This window comes from Haemorhous mexicanus, chromosome 17, assembly GCF_027477595.1.
Source record: "Haemorhous mexicanus isolate bHaeMex1 chromosome 17, bHaeMex1.pri, whole genome shotgun sequence".
NCBI lineage: Eukaryota > Metazoa > Chordata > Aves > Passeriformes > Fringillidae > Haemorhous > Haemorhous mexicanus.
In genome coordinates, this window is record NC_082357.1 from 11,374,922 (window position 1) to 11,392,227 (window position 17,306).

The 17,306-nt window shown below is 47.5% G+C and overlaps 1 protein-coding gene across 3 annotated transcripts; it reads right to left on the reverse strand.

The window, feature by feature from the left end:
• Nucleotides 1-1,404: 1,404 nt before the first annotated feature.
• ZFAND2A (zinc finger AN1-type containing 2A) lies at nucleotides 1,405-4,515 on the reverse strand. 3 transcript variants are annotated; one of them, XM_059861937.1, is made up of 6 exons: nucleotides 4,337-4,507; nucleotides 3,695-3,789; nucleotides 2,844-2,975; nucleotides 2,588-2,739; nucleotides 1,961-2,050; nucleotides 1,405-1,548 (listed from the first exon to the last, which is right to left on the reverse strand). In XM_059861937.1, the coding sequence occupies exons 1-6, from the start codon at nucleotides 4,389-4,391 to the stop codon at nucleotides 1,539-1,541; spliced, it is 534 nt and encodes a 177-aa protein (XP_059717920.1). In that variant the 5' UTR covers nucleotides 4,392-4,507; the 3' UTR covers nucleotides 1,405-1,538. The 3 variants fall into 3 exon arrangements, with proteins under 3 accessions (XP_059717920.1, XP_059717921.1, XP_059717922.1); XM_059861938.1 differs by lacking the exon at nucleotides 1,405-1,548 and having other exon boundaries at nucleotides 2,041-2,180; nucleotides 4,337-4,515; XM_059861939.1 differs by lacking the exons at nucleotides 1,405-1,548; nucleotides 1,961-2,050 and having other exon boundaries at nucleotides 2,584-2,739; nucleotides 4,337-4,513.
• Nucleotides 4,516-17,306: the final 12,791 nt, after the last annotated feature.

Below are 17,306 nucleotides of genomic sequence, written 5' to 3' on the forward strand. Positions count from 1 at the left end.
AAACACAGTATTACAAATACTGTCATATCACAATCTTGGCTGCAGGATTGCAAAAAAATAGATTTATGTGGAGTGATCAGTGTAATTCATATCTATTTTACGTGTTCATTTTGGACAACTAGCTCTGATCTTCTCCAAAAACTCCTCCAGGATGAGAAATCACACTGGGTCAAAGATTAATGTGGGATAGCACAGATACTTGTTCTGTGCTGGACAGAAATGACATCTGTCCTTTCTTAGGAAAGGCCAGAGACTCAAGGTGTTGATTGTTTACATGCTGTCCCTATAAAGGACCAAAAATCCACATTTCCTCCTCAGGCAGCATTCCCACCCCAAGGATTAAACTGTTCAAAAAGAGACACAACAATCTTTGCACACCTGCAGCACCCCCAAGGATGTACAAAGCACATGCACCAACTGCACTCCCATCTCTTACAATATCAGCAAAGGTGGTTTTTCCCAGGTCAGGGAACTCAGCACTGCTCTGCACAGTGCTTCTCACACCTCAGCAGCACTGCAGGGCATTGAAGGGGCTACAATTTCCCTCCAGGTAGTCCTGAGCCAACACTGCAGCCCAGGAGCCCCAGCATGCAGAGGAATGGCTCCAATGACACATGAAATTGAGGTCTTGACCGCCTGACACCATCAGAAAGCCCTGGCATTTTTCTCACAATTAGCTGGATGAGAGGTCTACTTAGATCCCATCTGGGGAATTAGCATTGTTCATTAACAGCACATTTCCATTTCATCAACCTATAATATTTCAGGCCTCAAGCTAAGCAGCTGGATACTCATGCAGTTTTAAAGAGCCAAGAGAGCTGATCAGGATAATAGATGGAGCATTATCTGCCATGACTTCACTTGTTTAAGCTTTTCAGGAAGACAGCAAGAGCAGCCTCCCTAAACAATGCTGTATTTTAGCCTTATTCTCATTACACCAGACACAGTTAATGCTACTTTCTCTGGCTTCCTTTTCTCCCTGAAACCACAAAATATATTCTTGCAAATCTAGATTTCTGTCTAAGGGAAATGATGAAGAATTACACTGCATGTGCCTCTGTGAGCACCAGCCTTCAGACAGGACCCGAAAAAGGACCTGTAAAAAAGATGGTTTGGCTTTATAAATAAAGGCCTTCCAATGACATCCAGAAACCAAGATGAAGCTTCCCATGGATGTTTGTCATGCAGAGCCAGAACACTACCAAAAGGACTGAGACATATGACAGTGGCTTGTATTTCACATTTTATGGGAGATTCCTAGTTCAGGCTTGGCATCACCTAAGCAAATCTATCTGTATTTTTTACCAACTGTAACCTTCTACCTACCACCATCATCTCACATCCTACATAAAATATTTTTCATAATATTGAAGTTCTTATTTAAAATATAGGAACAAATTTCAATGGCTTTGAAAGGGTAACAGTTTATTGAATGCATACATAATTATGATACAAAAATAAGTGAATTGCATAGAAATTTAAAGAGAGAAAATATTGACTTAATTTTAAAAGTTTGATCCAGATGTGAAGAGCCTCTACTATCTGCACCTGTAAGACATAAGAATGCACTGTAAGGGTTGCACAACTGGAACTTTCAGTCACATGAGCTACAACATGCCAGGGAAGGGCTTGGGCCATTTATTTTAATTCAGGTGCTTGCTGTGCTTTCCTCACTCTGATGACACACCATTTTCCCAGAACTTGGCCAAACCTCTCACTGAGCAGGTGGGAGACCAGCCTGCAGATACAATTTGATGTCCTCATGCTTGTGTCTATGAGGCCACTTCAGTCACTCCATTACAGAGGAGCAGGGATTTACCTGTGCTGTCAGAGCCCCCACTGCCCTCCCAACACCATTTACGGGTCAGCCACCAGCTCTAGAGCAGTCAGAGGTGTGACAGTGGCACTGCCACACCGTGTGGACACCAGACTGGTTGTAGTTTGTCTTTTCTCCTGATACCTGTTGTGCTGACAATTCCCATTAGATGGCACTCCAATTGCTCCCGGGGACTTGAAGGTGGGATGAGATGCTCTCATCAGAGCTGCATATCTACAAACAAACACAATCAGGCTCAGCAACTATGCACTCTGTATTTTCACTCTTCCATCCAGTTTAATCAGCTGCATTTGTCACACAAATTTCACAGTCCTACTGCACAGAACAGTCGAGGTATGTCTGCCTGCAAAAAATAGATTTTTTTTTCATTAACATAAAGTTCAAACTTAGTTTGTCAGGGTGTTGATTATTCTTGGTAACTTCAAGATGCTGGACAGAGCTTTAGGATTCCAGTATGTGGTCCTAGACCCCAAAGGGTGTTTGAGTTGGCCAGTGCCTATTCTCAGTTAGGAGAGACTGACACACGTAAGCTTGAAAATCCAGGAAAACATTTGACAAGCTTTTTCTCTTGGCTCAGAAATTAAGGCTGACACGTCAGAAATTCAGCCTGAGACACAAGAGGAAATCATGGCTATTTTATGGACATGACCAGTAGTTTCCAGAATTGCCTGTCTGTCCAAGCTCCCCACCAAGCCTTGATACCAGCCCTGACACCTCATCTTGAGCTGAAGTATCCCAAGTCCAGCTCACCCTGCCTTGGAGATGGGCTGGCTGCTCCCTCTGCAGTCATGATCCAGAGGATGCCGGTGTTTTATGCAGAAGCTGCCACCACACTGCTCACAAACCACCTTCATCATCTCTTTCCTTTTGCAGCCTGGCTTTGTGCATTTGTTTGTGAAGATCTGAGTAAGAGAGGACAGGGAGTTGGCAATGTTTGCTTTCTGTGAGCCATGACCAAGCTGAAGGCACAGGAAGGCAGCTTAGACTTCAGCAGCAGTTTTCTTACCTTCTGTTTTTGCTGTGCTGGGTTGTATTTGCAGTCCTTATCTATGTGGGCTCCAACCACAATATCTGGGATTTCTCCCTTCTGCACTGGGATAGGTGTGTTACAGAGGGGACACACTGGCACCTGCACATTCTAAGAACACACAGCACAGATCAGCATCACAGAATTAAAGAAGTGTTTAGATTGAAATAGACCTTTAAGATAATCAAGTCCAACCATTACAAGTCCAACACCATTTCTATGTCCTTCCCCTTCTCTAACTCATAGAGAGTAGAAATATATTCCTATATATTTTCTAAATGTTTCATGTTCCCATTTGCCAATGCTTTTAAAGATACACTTCACAACAGTAACTGCAAATCCCCATCCAAAAACCACACAGAAATGCTTTGCCAAACCAATCGTAGCAATGTATTTGCTAAGTTGACTTTAAATATCCTTTTGGCTTTTCTGGAATTACAGCCTTTGAATACTTCAAAGCCCAAGTACAGGCCAGAGATCAAAGTTTGGACCCACTTTTTCTATTTATTTCTTCTGTAGTTTCCTGTTTGTTTTCTTCACCTTACAGGACTTGGACCCTAGAAGATTTTAGACCACAATACATTACTTGAAATATAAAGCACTGCTCTCTGGGAAGATACACTGTAAGTGAAAAAAACTAGAACCTAGCAGTTCTGACCTCTGAAATGTCATCTTTTTATATATTTGAAATCCAGGTGTATCATTAACTTGCATCTTGAGGTTCTCCCATCCACTTTTATTGAAAGCACAAGTGAAGTTTCAGAGCAGCCCTAATAAATGACTTAGCAATTCTGCAGGGTGAATTATGACTCACATCATACAGAACTCACTTTCTTGTAGGCAGAGCTGCACTTGTGGTCATCGTATCGGATGTGATCTTTACAGAACACTTCCCCACAAGCGTCACATTTCAGAGGAAGGAAATCTGGGAGAGGAATAAAAAAGAAAACATTTTATGGAACAAAGCTAACAACTCTAAGTGGTTGTAGACAAATAAATTCTAAAAGCAAATAAATTCTAAAGCAGATTTGTCGAGCCACAATCCAATTATCTCTATAGAGATTAGATTGTTCTTCACATATATTAAAAGAGCAAGAGTGGTAAGTTTTCCTTTTTTTACCTGCAGCATAAGACAAGCCATAAGCAGCTCAGGAGTTCCTCGAATGCAGAAGCCTTAGTGAGCAACTAGTCAAGAGCTAAGAGCTGAAGTACAAACGCAAAGCCCAGTTTCAAAAAGTACGCTATTCTTGAAAAGCCATTCCTTAACAATTTAACACGTACAGGAACAACAGCTATCACTCTTTCCCTAGCCCTGCTGAGGGGGTACCACAGCAGCAGCACTGGTATCTGGCACTACTCCCAGCAGCCCGGACAGCCTCGGGGACAGCACCGGCCCCCAGCACACGCGGTCCCCTCCGTGTCGGGTCCGCCGGGCGGGCGCTGCTCGGGGCTCGCTCCGAGCCCGCACTTACCCAGCTGTTTGCAGGAGCGCTCGGAGCAGTGCTCGCCCAGCCACGGCAGCTCCATGGCACACGGGGACCCTGGCTCGCCACGGGGACGGTGACAAAGAGCCAGGCTCCGGGACGGGCGCGACAGCCGCGGCTTTATCCGCTCGGGGCGCTGAGTCAGCGCAGCCACGTGCTGAGTCACGCTCCCGCCGCGCCCCGCCCCGTGACGTCACGGCCGCCACAGCCAATGGCGTGCCCCGCCGCCCGCCGCGCGTGCGCGGGCAGCGGCCAATGGGAGGCCGGGGGGCGGCTGATTCACGGTTGTGGGCGGGGCCTGGGAATGGGCGTGGGAATGGGAATAGTGGGGGCGGGAATGGGGAAGGGAATAAGAATTAGAATTAGAATAAGAATAAGAATAAGAATAAGAATAAGAATAAGAATAAGAATAAGAATAAGAATAAGAATAAGAATAAGAATAAGAATAAGAATAAGAATAAGAATAAGAATAAGAATAAGAATAAGAATAAGAATGGAGATAGACACTGGGGTGAGAAAAGACTTGGGGCAACAGGACAAGGGCAAGGAGATGAGTTCAGGGTGGAGGTGGCAGGGGTTGGTAATGGAGAACAGAAACTTCCCCAGCTGGTCTCTGTTTTAAATGCTTGTCTCACTTTGACAAGGCACCTTGAGATCAAGGTGTATTTTAGAAACATGGATCTTTGGAGGTGTGTGACAATGCTGGGTTCATACAGAACAGGGGAGGGCTGGTGATGTCATGACATTTGCTACAGTATTGAGAAATTACAAAGTGTTGTTCTGCCCCTGCTCTCCCTGGAAAACACCTGACTGTGCTGTGGTGGATGACTCAGACACAGAGTGGAGTCATGAGGTCAAAGGAGAGCTCTGGGATTGCATGTGCTGCTGGCTGCCTGCACAGGCCACTTTGTGCTGTTGAACTCCAGGAGTGGCATGTGCCACTGCTCCACCTTCCACGTCACCCACCAACGTGGCACTCATGTGACTCCTGCTGTGGGTGCCAGCTTACAGCACTTCCCAACAGCACAGTCCTGCTGGATTAAACTATACCATGTCATCAGCCAGACGCTCTGCCCATTCTTCAATTAATTTTCTCTCCCAAACTCATAACATTACCAAATGTCCTCATGTAAACCCTTACTCCACAGAACAGCTGAGCTGACAGAGCATTGCATTCTGTCACAGGTTTGTGAAGGGTAAACTCTGATTTCACATCCTCCACTGTGGTGTTGGCTGCCTGGGGTCTTCTGGGACAGCTGTGCCACATCCATGCTGGGAGCACCCAAAACCTGCCCTGGGGCAGCCTGGGCAGGGGACAGCCAGAGTATGGCACTCTCCCCCATTTTTTCTGTTCTTCTGACTTGGTTGGTTCTGGCAATTTGGGACAGGTGAATTTTAAAATGGAAAAGGGAAACAGCAGAAAATATCCAACTACAAATAGTAAGAGAAAGTAAAGTTATCCAAGGTACTTCAAGAGCTTGGCTCTATTATGCATCAGCTTCCTTGTACAACTCAAAATCTTCAGAGGTGCAAAAAACCCACATGTCCTGCTGAGCTTGAAGGCTGATTTTTTTTTTTCCCCCCTTACGAAGCACCTACCCAGTGCTTGAGAGGAGTGGGATCCCTGTGATCTCCCCAGGAAGGCTTGCCAAAAAGCAGTGGGGTGAGCTAAGCAGAGAGGAAGAGGTTGGTGTCTTCCCTGGCTGGCTGAGAGCACCCTGCAGGCTGGAGAGCTGCTGCCAAAGGGATCGTGTTTTATGGTGAAGAAGGGAGGAGTTTTCTGGTGGATAACAACAGAAATGGCTCTGCACAGATTAGATGCTCTTAACGAAGACTGTAAATCCCAAGTCTGGAAACCCACATAGTACAGGCAGGCATCTTAATAGAAACGAGGATTAGAAATTAGCTGAGGTCTTTAGTGATATTTTTAGAAGGTTGCTCCTGACAGGTTAGGCTGCTGAGAACCAGAGGGAAGTGCCGAACCCTGTATTACTTGGGGAAGGATCACACAGTGCAGTGTGTGATTAGAGGCTGGCTAGCTTAGTGACAAAGGGGATAGGTGGGTTAGGGCTGATTCGGGAGGAATTAGCAAGGGAAATTGCTTGAGAAGCAGAATTTGATTAGGGGCAGCCAACATGGATTTGTGAAAAGAAAGCTATGTGTAACTAACTTGCTGGAGTCTGGGGGAGGCACTGTTCCCTGGCAGCCTGTGGAATGTTGGTTTTATATAACTGATCCACAAAGGGCCCCTTTGCCACCAGAATGGTGAAACTGGGTGGGATGGATGGTGATCTTCTCCCTCCCTTGCATGTGCGTGGACTCTCTGCCTCCTCTTTCCCCATCCATCCCTTCTACATCCTTTCTAGTTTTTATGGGAGGAGGGCTATTGCTTTTCCCCATGTCCCATGCTCTTCTCTTTGTCATTCCCTTTCTCTCCCTGCAGTCCATGGGATTGCCTCTTGTCAGGGTATTAAACATCACTGTCCACCCCACCACACCAGCCTGGTCTGCCTTAGGACCTGCACTGCATCCTAAAGGGGGGGATAAAACCCTCAGAAGAGGACATTCATGGCACAGCAGGGGAACAGCTGTCCAACATCACTGCCAGCTACAGGCACAGCATAGATGGGGAGCCAGGGATGTGCTTCCCTCCTGTCTCTCAGGGAGGGTCTGTCCCCTTTCCTGCACCTGGGTTATGACAGCACAGCACAGAGATGCCCGTGGCCAGGACAGCCAGGTCCATCCACCTCCTCTCTCCCTTGTGTGCCCCAAACTCCTCCCAACACCATCCAGAAGATACAGATGAGTCCCCTGTCCCTGGTGTCCCCCAGGCCACCTCATTGCCTGCAGTCCTCCTGCTTGTTGCTCCAGCTGCAGAGCCACTGCTGTGGCATTAACATTGGGGTGACTCCAGCTCTCATTTGCCTTTTCCAGGTCTCTGAACTCCAATCTCAATGTCCTGCTTTTCAGCTCATAATTTCGTACCAGGCTCTTAAAACTGGATTTTATTTTTATTGCAGTGACCCTGTGATGCTGCCTGATCCCTCTGTGGAGGAGACATGACATCTCCATTACACAGCTCAGATAAGTGTCTTAAAGAGACCACACACAAAGGAACTAATGGTACCTATTTTTATTAGGTTTATTACAGGAGGGGAAGGAAAGCAGTCCCATCTCCCCACAGGATACTCTGTTAACAGCAGCAGACAGAGAGGAGAGATCTGTGGAGGTGGATCAGTTTTCCAAGAATATTAGCTACTGCTGCTCTAAAATTAGAGTCTAGGGAGAGCAGACAGGTTGACATAATTGAAAGGGCTGTCTTATGGGATGACATAGTTAAACAAGTCCATGATCAGCTTTAGAGTGACAGCTCAGTGACTTCTTCTAATCCTCAAAGGAGCACTGAGTTGCAAGGCTGTGATTTAACAAGTCCTGGATCTTATCTTGTGATGATGTCAATATTATTAGAACCTGCTCCTAAAGAGGTGCCTCCAAAATCACTGCACATGAACCCACTGCCATTGCAGGCACGACTCTGCTGCAGCTTCACCCTGCAGAGCCCGTGGTTGACACAAACACTCCCCTGCTGCCCTTCTTACATACCTGATTGTGTCCCTGTGGGCTGGGCTATAGGGGAAGGTCCAGAAACAGGATTAAGAACCTCATTTCAGGATGGAGCTGAAAAATGTCCTTCAGCCGCCCATTTTATTCAACGTAATTTAATAGCAAACACAAACTAACAAAGTTAGAGGTGAAATATAATAGCAGGAACCCCATAAAAAGTAACCCAATCTGTAAGATAAATAGACAACACTTTAGCCTGGGGAGATAGCAAATAAAAGAAATATGAGCAGAGCCATTCTCAATTCATAACTAACTTTAAAGAGAAATAATGAAGATGAGTTCTCCAACTTTTAATGCCCTAAGATTCTTCTCCACACAAAAAAAACCAAACAAAAAAAATAAAAAACCCCAACAAACCAAAAAAGCACTTTTAATGTTTTCCTTACACATTGTATGTCCCCAGCCAAATGTCCTGGGTCATTCCCACACAGGGGGGCATCCATCACAAAGGGAAATGATGTGGAGAAACCCTACTGCAATTCCTGATGGAACAGGAGACACCAGGGATGGAGCTCTTCATGCTCTTGGTTGCCTTTGGTGGCCACCTGCCACTGCCTTGTTTCAGGTGCACAACTCAGAGCATCCACTGCCTTCATGGTGGCATTAGTCTGATGTTTATTATTTTAAGGGGTTTTAGCCATTTTTTTTTTGTCAGTGCCTACTTTAACTTCAAAGGCTGGGATTTTCCAAGCTGCCTACTGCATTTAGGCACCTAAATCCCATTGAGTTTCAAGTGTGTATCAGCCCTTAGGCTCCTTGGAAAATCCTTGCTAAGTGCCTGAGGGCTCATTGGCAGCCCCCGATTTATACAGACACCACTGTACCAGCAGGAGCTCACTTCTTCAGTAGAACAGTCTCCTTTTGAAAACCTCCTCCTAAATTATGAAATAAACTAGGAAGGACCACCTCTGAGGTTAATTTTTGTGATAGATGCCTGTAAAGAATGTTGTATCATTTTCTTGGGTTGTATGAAACAAACCCTTGGCTTTGTCAGCTGAACTTTAGAGACAAAATGCTCCTGGTTCCAGCTCTTGGCCCTCTGGGGAAAATCTCATATTTGCTGTTTTAGGGGTAAACCCCACCATGTCTACCACTGACTCTGACACCCACCATGTCTCCAACCCTCTTTTAGAGCACTCAGGAAGGATCTGTACAGGAGGAACAAAAAATCAGCAGAATTAATCCATTTGCTGTTAATTAATCATTTTGGGAATGCCCCAACCCAAAAGTACAGAGCACAGAGAGCAGTCAAGCTGGCAGTGGGATGGGTACAGAGGCTACCCCTGAACAGGCTATCTCAAAGGGTGGGAATCATTGCAATAGCCTTTCTAAGAGCAGAGGGAAGATAAATCCCTCATCAGGTGATTTCTGGTCACTGATCAAACTCTAATGTCTTACGTAGCAGAAAAAGGTTTGGGATCTCCATGGCAGATTTCCTGGAATAACAATTGTCTTTTTGTTGAGTCCATACTGCAAACAGCATGACAGAACCCAGTCCAGCACTACTGAGCCCCAAATTTCCTAGGCACTACCATGCTGGCATCAATTAGCAAGGGAAGTTAGACCCCAAATATACTCCTTATTAATTTCATTTGTTCTAAATTAAAGAGTCTCACTAAAAACCAAGACTCTATTCCTTAAGAATTTAATCTGGTGATTATTTAGCAACAGAGACATACCTCAGTATTGTATTTAATATTCTTATTTTTATCTAGATAAATGAATCCATCTTTCTTCCTCTTTTGTAGCACTAAGAACAAAACCTGAACTCTCGTAAGTGGGGTTTGTTTTATGCTGTCAGCACAGGAGGGGACCAAACCCATTTTTGGTACAGATGAGTGGGTCATCTGCAGGTCAGCAGGAGAGGATGGGCAGGGGTTTCCTGGCAGAGCTTGGGAGCCAAAAGGAAAAGGTCAGACCCAGGGGGAATAACAGGACAGGGAAGAAGGAACCCTTAGGTGATGAATCCCACAGTGGGCAGACAGCCCTTAAGAAATCATCTGCAGAAGTGATGACTCTGATTTGGGTCATACCCACTCTGCAGATGGCACTGGGACTAGGGGATAGCAGAAGAATTTTGGCTGTTCTGCTTGTTTTCCCCCACCCATCCATCCTTGGAGGCACCAGCAGCCCTGGAGGTGGTGGAGCACCCGCAGGGTGATGCTCCCGTTGGGAAGATGTCCATCCCGCAAGGACAGGGACGTGTGACACTCGGAGCCGCGTGCCACGAGGTGGCACCATGTCCCTGCGAACCCGCCCGGCGGGGTCACCTCTGCGGCCACGCAGCTGCTGCGGACCCCGCTCACCTGGCAGGCTGAAATCCTCCCACTGAGGTTTTGGGGGTTAAAATAACTGGGCAGCGCTCTTTTTGTAAGGCCCAGCTGAGGAAGGAGGTGGTACCCTGTACCACCCATGGAGCGAGGGTGAGACCACTCACCTGTGAGAGCCCCCCGCATCTCCTGAGGAATTTGGTCACCTGACAGTGCCGGCACAAGGTTTGCACAGTGGTGGTGCCATCTCCCACTGCCTACTGCTCTCCTCAGGGGGGTCCTGGGCTACTGTCCCTGCTGGCACAGTCGTTTGTGGTGTGTCTGACCTGGTGGTGTGCCCTGGCTGTGCCCCCACCCCCCAGGGACCTGCAGGCAGGAGAGCTCATTTCTCACACAGAGCTTGGTCATCAAACCATAGAATTCTTTAGGCTGGCCGAGACCTTTAAGCTCATCAGGTCCAATCATAACCCATGGCTGTAAGTCAGTGAAAAAGGGAAAGCTCTACACCAGTATCTCTTCCTTGAAATATCAAGAATTTATTATTATTGTGACATGATAGGAGGGATTCAGGTGAGCCTATATCCCTGAGGAACTTTAAACTCCATACCTTGACATATTCAGATTACCTCCACCTTAGAAGCACCAGTGCAGCCCAAAACCAAGGAGTTGCCCAGCATCTGGTTTGTGCCTTGATTAGTCTTCTGAGCTCCCAAATGCTGAGTTTCCTCAGTCTAACCCAGTTCTTGGGGTCTTTCAGCAAAGACCTGCAGCTTAATGCCCTGTTCTTCTCAGGGGGTTGACCCCCAGGACCTGTCTATCCCCACCACACTGCCCTGAGCTCTGCTGACACAAACCTAATGCTGGCATTTGTGCCACTGACTGCTCAGGTGCTCCATGGAAAATAAAGTGACTGCTGCACCCAAGTCTACTTTAGTGAAGGAAATGCAAGTGCAAGCCATAGGGATATATTAAATGAAAGTTCCCCAATGGATGAGGGGTTTTGCATGTGCTGAGGAAGCTCCAACAGCTCCTTCTGCTCTTGCTTTAGAGCATGGAACAACCATCCAAAAACCTTGTGCTTCTTTCAGAAGAGCAAGCAGAAGGAGCAGCTCAAAGGGAGCTCTCCTGCCTGGGTTTGCTGTCCCTGGCAGTGTGCTCAGAACAGTAATAGAGTGCCTGGAAATACCTACATTATTCCTGACACAATGCTTTCTAGCTGAACAATACATTGCCAATTCAATTTATTCAAACAAGTTCCTTGGGAAGACAGCAAAGCAAATCCAGGTGGCAATTACAGAATTCAGACTCTGCCCTGAACTCAGGGAAACAAAGGAGCAAGATATGAGAGAAAGAGCAAGTTCTGCTGGAAATCCCACAACAGCAGAATCCTGAGAGCTTTTAATCACGTGCTTGCTGGTATTCAGCTGAAAAACCCCTGTGTCATTGGGCAAGGAGACAGAGCAGCATTGCAATTGCTCTGCTGTAGCACTTAGCACTTTGGAATATCTTTGCTATGAAAATTAAACTCTGGTTTGTTTCCTTTTGAAAACACAGCAGCACTTGGGCTCCACAGCCCGTTGCAGTGACATGGAACTGAAGAATAAGTGCATCCAGGAGCTCCCAGTGCTGCCAGTCCTGCTGTGCTGCACTGTCAGGCAGGGTGGAGGCTGCCTAGGAGCTCAGAGGAACTGTTAAAGCAGCTCAGAGCTTGGTTAAACAGCTTCAGCCCTGTGCTGAGCCTCATCACATCCCAGTCCCCCTTTCCCAAAACATCAGCAGGGACACGAGCCCACAGCCCAAGAATTGTCCCTGTGTCCAGGATGCAGCTCCACGAACAGCCTCCTGGTTGGCTGGAGGGAGAGAAAAACCTGCCAGGAGCCTCCACTGTGGCTCTGGGTGTGCTGGAAGGAAACTTCTCCTGCAGACACACAGCTGTGGAAAATTTTCTCTTACCAGACCCTGCAAACCACACAAGCCCAGCTCCCCAGACCCCGTTCACAATCAGGGGCTGAGCCCCTGGGATCATGCTTCATCTCCCATCCTGCTCCATCCCTCACAGCCAGCTCCTGGGCAGCTGTAGCCACTCTCCCAGGAAAGCAGTTACACCCGGGATGAATTTGGCCCCAGATGTAGAATTAGGTTAAGCCAAAAGGTGGCAGCATCTTATTCAGTATCGATTTTGCATGAATATTTCTTCTATTAGCCATTTTTCTTTCTAATCAGAGAATGTAAGTTTGTAAATTACAGAGGTGGGGAGTAAATGTATTGCAACCTCTGGCAAATTGATATTTTTGCAGCAGCAGTAAACTTTTTCTGATGACAGATAATTGAAGGGAGCAAGCATCAAATAAAATTCATAAAGATTTGGACCTACTGGAACAAGACAAATGATATTTAATGTTCAGAGTTATAAAGTAATTACCCCGGGCTCCAATATAATAAATAAAGACACAGTAAATGGAGTTTAGCTGACCAGGTGCTTTGGAGGTAGCACTGTGCAGAGCCCTGTGGCAGCAGTGGGGATGGAGAGGTGACAACTCCCTCAGCACAGGGGAGTGCCTCATGTTGGTGTCTCCCCCAGAAATGCCCTTTCTCAGGGGAAGAAGGAAGGAGCTGCCTCCCATGGCTGCATCCCCAACCCCAGATGCTGGGTGCACAGGGAGCCACCATCACCCACAGCCTGTCTGCATTTCCAAAGGCAGAGGAGCCTTTGGATACCCAGGTTCATCCACACCTCTCAGGAGAAGCCTGGTGCAGGTTCTCCAGCAAACCCACAGCCTCCTGTTCTCCCACTCCAGCCAGCAGACAGCAGGGTCTCTTCCCTCAGCATCCAAGAGAGCAGCTGGCAGCTAAAAAAGAGGAGGGTGACCTTCTCCCTGAGGTGGTCACTGCCCTTTACCCAGGGGAAACTGAGGCTGGCATGATGGGCATCCCAGCCAGGGCTTGATGTCCTTCCCATTAGCAGCAGCACACCTTGGAGGGACATCACAGAGAAATTGCAATATGCAAAGCCAGAAGATACTGGTCCTTACCCAGCTGCAGCTCCATTTCCACCAGCTGGGAAAGGCCAGGAGGTCCTTCTCTTAGAGTGAGGAACCACCTTGTCTTCCCTTTTATAGCCCTGCCTCAATCAGCCCTGTGATGTCCCCTTCACCTGGCAGGGAATCTTCATTGCATGTAGCACCTTGCTGTGCTAGGCACATCCAGACCTCTCACACAACAAACAAAAAGAAGGTGGCAGAACCATATCCTCCTTTTTTTTTTCAAAGCAGGATGTCAGTACAAGCCTCCCTGGTGAAATAAGTGCATCACTAAAACGTTTTTAATGCAGGCAGCATCAGTGGCTGCTTGGCAGCACATGCCAGGTGCCCCGATGGTCAGGAAGAAAACATGCTCAAGCACACACCGAGCTGGGAGGTCCCAACCCTGCCCTTCCTCAGGGCTCCTCAAACATCATCTCCGAGCAGCTGCTGGGAAACCATAAGCCAACACCAGGCCTTGTTTCTGCTCCACCACCAGCTCTCCACTGCTAATGTGCCTCTGCCCCTTTGAAGAAGTTGCTTAGAAATTCAGCAGCAATTATGCAAGCTTTAGTATTAAAAAATGCACGTGGATCTGAAAGCAAATATGAAGCTGCTGCTGCTGCTGTAACGCTAGCTTTAAGCTGTCTACAGTCCCTAGAAATTCTCAGTGGGATGTTTGAGAAGGATGTATATGTGTTGACAACATTAAATGATCCATGGCTCAAGGACAGAATTGAAACCATACATCTACTTCATACAGGCACTGATCACTGGGAGAGTGTTTTTCTTAAACTACCCACGGCAGGCCAGGCACCCTGTCCTCCCCAGGAATGCAGGGGTGGCTCGGGGAACAAGAGGGTTCCTTCCACACCCCGGTGTGGAACACAGCTCCAGTGAAAAGGGAGAGACACATGGACGCCATCAGCAGGAGAAATGTTATTGTGGCTGCACCATCTTGGAGGGAAATTGAGCATGTCACCTCGGTGCATCACCCTCTTCTCATCACCTCCCGGAGAGGCAGCGCCGCTCGCACGCAGCCGCGCAACATCTGGCGGGAGGGCGAGGAGGGGCAGGATGCTGCCAGCCTCACTGGGGTGAAGATTTGCCTGCTCTGCACTACGAGCCCCAGAGCACAGACAGGGATGCCCCTGTGCCCCCCTGGCACTGCAGCAAGAGGAGAGCCCCCAGCAGCGAGTGCTGAAAGCTCTCCAAAGCTGTAGCCTTTTCTAGGCATGAAATTCTCAAGGACAAGGAAAAACTGGCAGACAACAGGGAGGATTAGGTGGTTCCCCAAGGAGCACGAGAAACGCTGCAAGATTGTGTTGTTGCCCATTTCAGTGGGGTGATTAGGCAGTATTTGATGCTGGGAGGATGATTTCTATTAGGCAATTTTGTGAGCCTTAGCCCAGCTATTAACAGTAGATGATGGGAAGTCGTGTTTGCCTGAATGCAACAAAACCAGACTCCTCCAGGCTGCAGTGCCCAAAATCCAGGCCTGCTCTGGCCAGCACCCTGCCCCAGTGAAGCACTCTCCTTGCTCTCCCTCCTAAAGCTGGCTGCTGGTGCTTTCTGGTTCTTGCTGCTTGGGGAAAACCTCCCTCCCTGGCTCTCCTGCCACTCCAACCCCATCTCCCTGGTTCCTGACTCAGGTACTGGTTTCCATCATTTCAACTATTACCAAACTAAAGGGTATTTCTTTGCTCCCTCGTTTATGCAGAATGTTTATTTAATAGGCTGGCCAGCTTCAATTAGGTCTGTGATTACTCACAGATGACAGCTCCAGCATAACAATGTTTACTCTCAAACTCCATCTCCAAGTATAACCTGTGATATATTTAAGGAGAAGGTATAAAACCATTAATGTTGAAATAGCTTTACCTATGGGAGTGAAGTTTCTCTAACAGCTGGCAACTGGGTGAAAATGTCCTGGGGTTATCAGCCCCCTTCACCCAGATGTGTGGTTACCCTACTGAAAACCTCATGTGGCTGTTGTCCAGATGTCTTTGCCTTGTTGCTGGCATGTGGAACTCCTTGCTACAGGATTTTTATTGTCTAAAATAAAGTTTAATAGCTTTAAGTTCATTTTCATTTGTTCATGAAGCATCAGGGCTGCTGGCTGGAAGTGAAATGCAGCATCTTTGGATCAGGTGTGCCCCTAAGACACTTGGGGTGCATTGGCAGGAAGGTGTGTCACAAAAGGAATATCCAAAGCTGGTGTCTCAACGTGGTTTTGCTTCTCAGGAAATGCCAATGAGAGTTCCTGGTCTCCATGGCTCTGGAAATTGCATTTTTAGAGCCCAGAGTCTGTTTTTGTAAAAGGCCCAGCCTGTCTGTCCCTACAAGTTTGGTACCCAGACCTTTGGCTGGGTGAGAGTTACAGTGCTCAGGAGTGGGGAGAGGGGGCTCTGGGGTGTCCCAGAGGCAGAGGATGGGTGTCCCCCATCCCACCACCCACTGTCCATCAAGGAGAGTCCTGCCTCTCTTGTAGTATCCTATAGCAGGAACAGCTTCCATACATCCCCGTGGGTTAATCAGCTGCTTGGAGACTAATTAGTGCCAAATGCTCTTATCAAGAAGACACAGCTGGGTGCAAATCCAGGCACAGGAATGGCTGGGATGTCCACACCCTGCCCAGGACACAGGCTGGTCCTTCCCTGAGCCCTCCAGACCAACAGTGATGACCCCAGTCTGGCCATCACCCTGGAGAGGGAATTGGCAGCAGAGGTTTAGGAGGGATAGGAAATTTCCTGGCTTTAATTCACTGAACTCTTTTGTTTCAAGCACATTTAATATCTTAGAAATTACGAGTCACAGGGAGCTGGGTGAGCCGAAGGAGAAGGCGTGATCTGTGAGGCCAATTAAGAGGCCGATGGCACATCGTGAAACGGGAGCCCCTCGGGGGAGGCCAAGGTTACATAAATAAGTGTGTGAAGGAGCTGCACTGAATCTGCAGACACTCAGCCACTAGTGATGCCCCTTTGAATCTGGGAAAATTAAATATAAATAATAAATGTTTAACCACACAGCAAATAAATACAATGAGGCACCTTTAAAAATTATACTAATAAACAGCGAGATGTTGTCCTTCTGCCCAGGGTGGCTGAGCATCTTCTGCATTTTGGAGACAAAGAGCACAAAAGAGGGGGGTGTGTCAGAGGGGGCCTGCTCAACTGGGTTGTCTTCACCCCCAATCTGCCATCCCTGGGTGGAACCCCAGGACAGGAATAAAACCCCCAGCAAAACTGGAAATAAAATAGTGCCAAGCTCAGAATGTCAAGGCCTCCAGACCACAAGCAGCTCACCTCTGCCTGTGTGATCCTAATAGGCTTTTTCTGGGCACCTGGGAGCAGGATTAGGGCTTGGTTCTCAGAGGAGAAGCCCAGAGGCTCCTCGTGGTGTTACAAATATTCACCGTGAGCTGCGAGGTCCCCAGAATTGTTCTGTGTCAGCACTCACTTTACAATAAGAGCTCTGCTTCTTGGCTTCCCTGTTTTTACTGCTTTCTTGGAAGAAGGGGAAAAATGAAATGGAGATATAAAAAATAAAGGGGTCATTTATAGTTAAGCACATTAGGATGGGAGTGAGAGAATAAAGCAGTGAGAATGGCTCAGCCAAAGGCCTACAGGGACTTGTTCTCTGGTACTGGCACAGTCTTTACTAGGTCGCTTGAACCTTTTGCACTCTGCTGCAGAGCTCAGACCTGGGCTATATATCAGCAGCCTTGCCATGGTGTGCAGTGGAAAAGCCTGTAACTGTCCTCAAAGCCACTCGTGCCTGGAGTTACAGTTCATGGGTGACTTTTATGGGTGGCCAAAGCAACCAGCCCAAACCTGGGGGTGCTGGGGATTGCTGCAGAGGATGTGGGTTAAGTGTGGATCAATTCCCTTTCCTGTGATGTAATTTCATTTCTCCCCAAATTCTGCAGGGAAGAAGCAGAGCGAAAGACCTTCATTTCTGTGATTATACATTCCTGGGCAGTTAATTATAGCCTTTGTCTGCTTAAACACTTGCACAATAAACCCACAGAGAGCTGCCATCCCA